This window comes from Crocodylus porosus, unplaced genomic scaffold, assembly GCF_001723895.1.
Source record: "Crocodylus porosus isolate Cpor-Errol unplaced genomic scaffold, CroPor_comp1, whole genome shotgun sequence".
Classification (NCBI taxonomy): Eukaryota; Metazoa; Chordata; order Crocodylia; family Crocodylidae; genus Crocodylus; species Crocodylus porosus.
The window spans coordinates 185,022,672-185,029,314 of record NW_017728906.1 but is presented as its reverse complement, the minus strand read 5'-3'; the positions used below and the strand labels follow the sequence as shown (position 1 = coordinate 185,029,314).

The following is a 6,643-nucleotide window of genomic DNA, read 5'->3' as shown; positions in this document are numbered from 1 at the left end:
GCGGGACCTGCCGGCGCCGCCCCGGCCGGGCGCCCGCACCGTGCTGCTGTGGTGGGAGCCCTTCGGGCGCAGCCGGCGCCTGCCCGACTGCGCGCTGCGCTTCAACGTCAGCGGCTGCCGCCTGAGCGCCGAGCGGCGGCGCTACGCCGAGGCCGCGGCCGTGCTCTTCCACCACCGCGACCTGGTGCGGCACGGGCGCGCTCAGCTGCCCCCCGGCGCCCCGCAGCGCCCCTCGGGGCAGCGCTGGGTCTGGATGAACTTCGAGTCGCCCTCGCACTCGCCTGGGCTGCGCGGCTGGGGCGGGCTCTTCAACTGGACCATGTCCTACCGCCTGGACTCCGACGTCTTCGTGCCCTACGGGGCGCTGCGGGCGGCGCGGGCGCCGGGGCGCCTGGTCCTGCCGCGCAAGACCAAGCTGGTGGCCTGGGTCATCAGCCACTGGAACGAGGAGCACGCGCGGGTGCGCTACTACCGCCAGCTGCAGAAGTACCTGCCCGTGGACGTGTACGGGGCGCAGGGCCTGGCGCTGAAGGAGGGCGGCGTGGTGCGGACGGTGTCCGAGTACAAGTTCTACCTGGCCTTCGAGAACTCGCAGCACACCGACTACATCACCGAGAAGCTGTGGAGGAATGCCTTCAAGGCCGGCGCCGTGCCCATTGTGCTGGGCCCCCGGCGGGCCAACTACGAGCTCTTCGTCCCCCCCAACTCCTTCATCCACGTCGACGACTTCCCCAGCCCCCGGAAGCTGGCCGTCTACCTGAAATTCCTCGACAGAAACCCGCGGAGTTACAGGCGCTATTTTGCCTGGCGCGAGAAGTACGACGTGCACGTTGCGTCGTTCTGGGACGAGCACTACTGCCGGGCTTGCGAGGCCCTCCAGGCGGCTGGCGATGACCAGGTCAAGTCCGTGCAAAACCTGGCCGGCTGGTTTGAAAGCTGATGGCTTTGGGTGGGGAAGCTCGCTTGGCCAGCTTCTCCCAAAGCCCGGCTTAAAGGGAGTGGCATCTCTCAGGTGTTAGAGACCCTGGCAAAAACTAGGGACCGTGGAAATTGCTGGGGAGGAGAGTAGGCCAGCAAGCTCTTGGAGCTCTAGGGTTGCCTTGTGAGTTGCCATTGCCGGGCTGTGACAGCCCCAGCACTTCCTCTAGTCCAACGTTTGCCTGGACATGAACTCCCCTAGGTGTCCCAAGCTGAAACCATAATTGTTGCACAGATTGACACAAATAAACTGTGCCAATTCTATAGCCATACAGCTGTAACCAATTTTCTCAGTTACTGCCATTCCCAGGATGATGAAACGTCCTTATGCTTCAAGGAGATACAGGATCAGTGCTGGCACTTTGTATTTTTATTCCCTTTTGAGAACGTATTTGCCTGCTACACAGAGGCACATTTATTTAAAGGCAGTCATTGAGCATACAAAACACTTTTGCAGACACATCCTGAGCCTCAAGCTTGGAATTGGCATGATCCACCAGTATGCTGCTGGCACTTCCCGGCAGTGTTTTAAATTGCAACAGCTAAAAATTCAGCGAGTGACTGCAGACATTTGACCATGTACCCTAAGAATTTCAGCGAGCCGAGGCACAAGCGCATGGAAAGGAACGGGTGTGAGTAGAATATCCACCTTTTACACAACTTTACTTGAAGCATTTCCTTCATTGCTTGTTGAAATCAAGGGGATGAAGGTTAAGAAGACATCTAGGAACAGGAAAAGAAGGAATGTAAAAACAATGTTGGAACACTTCTATTTTTGCTTTATTCAGAAATGTGTTTACAGGAGCCCGCATGGTTTTCCCTGGCAACCTACTGCCACACAGAGAACAGCAGGAGCAGGGTTAGAGCTCTACAGCTCCCTATGGAAGTTCTCAAACTACATCCAATGTATTTATGAAAAGATTAATTTATTTCTATATCATCATGAGAAATTTTTATCAGATAATAATTGTAGCTTGCAACATGCATTTTCATGGAGAATCATAGATTTTAAAACATTTTTTGAGGTGATAGATAATTTGGTACGCTGCTTTGCAGGCTGTAAAAACAGTTGCCTTTCCTGTTGGAATAACATAGCTTAGATGGTTTTCTGCAATCGTTTTAAAGTATTGGATGGTACCAGGAACAAATGCAAATCAGTGAGGACATCTTTCTAATAATTATTGAGTTTGTTTGTTTTCTGATGCTTTTATTCTCCATTTTTGTTTTCTATGAGGTGGGTATGTATTTTTTTTGCCCAGGTAGAATGAAGTCCCTATAATCAGAAGGTTTTCAGTCCATACCTGTAAGGGCATGTCTCCATGACACTTTGCAGTGCTGTGCAGAGGTAATTGAGCTAGTTTTGAACCATTTAATCTATATACATAAAGCAGTGTGTTAGCATAGAACTTTTCCTGGCCTGTTTGTCCCTCTGAGACGTTGTTAGGCATACAAATGGTGGGTCCCAGCACTTCCAGGCAATTATGCCACTTTGCTTGACTGAGATCTTTGCTTTTAGTAGTCACTGGTTGCCACTTCCTAGTTTCTGCCACCTATAGTGTCTTCACAGCTTTACACTAACCCTAAGGAACTTCTGGGCACTTGAACCACATTGCACCCTATTAGCACATATCAATGTCTAACTATGGGCCTCACCTGTTCCTGTTATGTCCATGACTTCAATCCAAGGGAAAGCATGGAGCTCCAAAGGAAAAGAGAGGGGAGCAAGACTCATTTGCAAATATTTGAGGTACCAGTACAGGTAAGTTTACCAGCATTGGGAACCAGTGTTGAGAAGAGTAAGCAGTAAACCGTAGTCAAGTTGCTAGCCTTATGATTTATTTATTGTCAGTACATTATACCATGTCTTAAATCAGAGCAGCGTCCCAGTGGCTAGAGTGATGGTGAATTCAAACTTCTGTACATTGTGGAAAAAAAAACTTTTGTTAATAATAAATGACAGTCCATGAGACATTTGCACAGAGCTGTCAGATCACATCATGCTAACAACTCATGTCTTATTTCTAGCTGCTTAAGTGCAATAGAATACAGCTAAAAGTACTTGATGTCGTTTTATGATATTACTATTTAATAGTAGTAATTGCCACAAAAGCCCTAGAATAGTATGTGATAGTGGCAGGGAAAATAATCGCCTGAATGTGGGATTGTCTTTTCATTAAAATGTCCACCTTGTGAAAGAAAGTCGAGGTCTCCTGCTTATGTGATATAATTTAAGGTTCTAACATATCCTTCACTGCATAAGCTCACCTCTTCATTTGCACAGAAAGGATTAGATCATGCTGCTTTTTTAAGAATTATGGTTTTTTTACACTGTTCTAAAAATAAAGTTCAAGTAAGGTGTGTCAGGGAATTCATCTCTTGGTTATTTGGTTGTAGCTGTATTGGTCTAAGGACATAGGCAGGCAAGGTTCTTTGAATAGATGTGATATCTTTTATTAGACCAACTGAGTAGTTGGAAAAAAGTTCTCAGCAAGCTTTTGGATGCAGTCACCCTTCGTCAGGCGTAGGGAATCTCTGCTGGTCTTGGGAGTCTCAGACCAAGGGAGACTTCCTATGTCCGAAGAAGGGTGACTGTGCCTGAAAGCTTGCTAAGAACTTTTTTCCAACTACTCAGTTGGTCTAATAAAAGATATCACATCTACTCAAAGAACCTTGCGTCTCTTTTGGTCAGTCTTCCTGTTTGCTTCCTACTGGTTTCACTAAAACACAAAAAGCAATCCACATTCCTAAAAGGTGGCCAGCTGTTGCTTTTAGCAAATGGATATTGACAGTAAGTTTTTTTTTTTTCAACATTACTTTTTTATATTTTAAGAGAGCTGAGAAGTTTCTCTGCATGCAATCTTCCATGAAATTGTTAGGCAGAGAGTTTTCAGGATCAGACTCCAGTATTTAGCAGACTGGCTAGTTATTTTTCCTTGTATTTTTAACTTAAACAAGCATTAAAATCTTAACACAAGTGGTCACATGGGCTGAATTTTATAAAATACACCAAATATCTTAAGTTTTCTTGATTTTCATCAGATCATTTTAAAAAATCATTTTCATAAAGAAAATTACTGTCACGCTGTTTTTGTAAATTTACTGAGTATTTTTAAATGTGTAAGGTGAACATTGTACATATATTGTAATTACTATGGGACTTGTTTAAGAAGAAAAGCAGCTCTTGCCTGCTTCAAAGCTTTGCTTGCAACAAGCGCTGCTCAATCTTCCTTTAAAATTTATGAGAGAAAATTCTACCTGTCTAGAGGTACAATTCTGTTAAAGCCAAAAATGTTGCATTCCCATAAGCTTGTTTGGATTTTGGTTCATTTGCAGGAGGAACTGACAAGAAAATATGAAACTGTTAAGTGGACTGTTATAGCTTGAGGCCCAACATCTGCACTCAAATGTGTTGGTGTGGAGCCCTAGGATTTGCATTAGCAGATCTGATTGAAGGATGGGGGGACCAAATGCTTGAGATGTGTTAGGGACTGTATAATCCATCCACAAAAATTGAATTAATTAATTTCCCATTCTGAGAGGGGAAGAAAACCAGTGTGTGTGTATAAAATTATAGAGAACGAATGACATTGGAAAATGTGGTTTATTACATGCCTTAAAATACAGGGAAATGCTCAGTATCTTTTTAAAATGAGAAAATAAAAAATAAATAAATATTACATCTTGATTATCTGGTTCAAGTGAAACAGGAAATGTATGAGCCTTTATTTTAAGGACATATGAAGCTTGTATTATATCTCAGGGAATTTTATACTATCACATCTCTTAATCCTTCTAAATTGAATTACTTTTATACTTGTGTTAATTATGTAGAATTACACACAATAAAGTTATTAACAGAAATAACACAGAGTGAGCCAGTTTTATTATTTCCTAATCCTCAAGTGATGTGAATAATAGCTGTTGTGGAAAACTGCTTTCCTGGAAAAAAAGTTCTTCTTAGTGTTTGTTTTTCTACCTCTTCAACTATAGAAATACCTGATTGTTCTCACAGTAACCAGACTGTCTGAGACTAAAAATGAAGGCTAAATTGTTCCAGAAGAAAAGGTTTTAGACTGGCCAGTCTGCACTAAGTGATTTATGATGTGAAAAGGAGTTTTTTTCTAAACTCAAGCCTCTACTCTAATGAGCCATGGCAATGTGTCATTTTAACAAAAGTACTCTCCCTCTTGACTTCCAAATTTAAAGAGTTCAAAAGATCCTGGACTATTTTTTTCCTTTGATTGTAATTACATTCTAAGAAAAAAAGATGTTTATTGAGATATTCAGTACATTTTGCTATAATCAGCAGGGAAAAAGGTGTTTTAGCTGGGACTTTTTATTGCTCACTTGCTAAATATCTTCTGAGCGACTTCAGGCAAGAGGCTCAGATCCTGTCAGCCTTTGTGGGGTCAGGATTGAATTAAACAGCTACTTCCTTTTTTTCATCTTTCATGCTAAACTGTGGTGAAAATCAAGGTGAAGCTCTGCTTTTATATCCACTTGATGGATGCTGGAGTTTCTCAGGCACAACTCAGTGGCTTGAAGGATTGGCCCCTAGCAAGTAACATGGGACACAGGCTGCTAAAACATGTCCATTCTTGTTTACTTGTTTACGCTGTATCGTGCATTTATATCCGAGAGCTGGTTTGTTGATTTGGAGCCAGCGGAGGATTGTGTCTGATTATTTTGACATTTGCTTTTCCCTCATTTGAATAGCTCTACATTGAACAGGCACTCCATCGATATGCTTCAGCAGTGTCAGCAGCCGTGTGCAGGAAGCATTCAGTGGGCCTGGTATAAAATCAACTCGGGTGACTGGAAAGGCTCATACTGGCTTCAACTGCCTATAGACAAATTCTTAAGTGGAAACTGGAGCCAAACTGCAGAAGTCTATTGTTAACCTGAAATGTCATTAGTTTGAAACTAGAAATGCTGCCTGTGGTACATGGCATTAAATGGATGGATTCTGCACAATCATGCATTTTATTATATTTGTATAGTTGTTCATCCAATAACACTGCTAGAGCCACCACAGTGCAGGCTTCACTTTAGCAGAGGGATGGGAGTCATGAGACTTGGCTTTTACTCTTAGTTCTGAAGTTGTTTTTCTGTGTGACATTGAGCAAGTCATACCTTAGAAAAGGTGTCTGCTAATCCTGTGTGCCTTTATTTTAGCACCCAGCTTGAGATGCGTATGGCCTGATTTTTCAGAGGTGTTTAGCACCTACAGTTCTACTTGAAGTCAGTGGGACATCGACATGACACGTTTACTGCTCAGTTGACTAATTAACTACACAGTAAATATCTCAGCATCTACATATGCAAAGCTAATGCGCATGCCACCGCAGGGTAGTACTTGTAAATACAAGTAGTGCCTTGCTGTAGAGTTTTTTCATGCACAGCACCGTGCCCCAGCCAGCCCCTCTGCAGCACATTAAGCCTGGTCAAAGCAGCCCCAGGCTTCCTGAAAGGTGGGGCTGCTGCATCCCAGCTCAATGTGTTGTGATCTGCATGTACCTGAGAGCTTCCCTGGAACAATAAACTGTGGAGCAATATGCTGTACAGTTTGTTGCTGCACCCTAATGACGTGTAGACATGCCCAGTTACAACTTTTGGTGCTTGACATCCCAAGTTAGACACTTTACATTTCCTATTTTTACAGTTA

The 6,643-nt window shown here is 43.6% G+C and overlaps 1 protein-coding gene across 1 annotated transcript; it reads left to right on the top strand.

The window, feature by feature from the left end:
- Window position 1: 1 nt before the first annotated feature.
- On the top strand, window positions 2-4,842 carry FUT4 (fucosyltransferase 4; the record flags this gene model as incomplete). The annotated part of the gene is made up of 1 exon (XM_019528538.1): window positions 2-4,842. A coding segment is annotated over one exon (939 nt), but the record flags the coding sequence as incomplete, so codon positions are not given.
- Window positions 4,843-6,643: the final 1,801 nt, after the last annotated feature.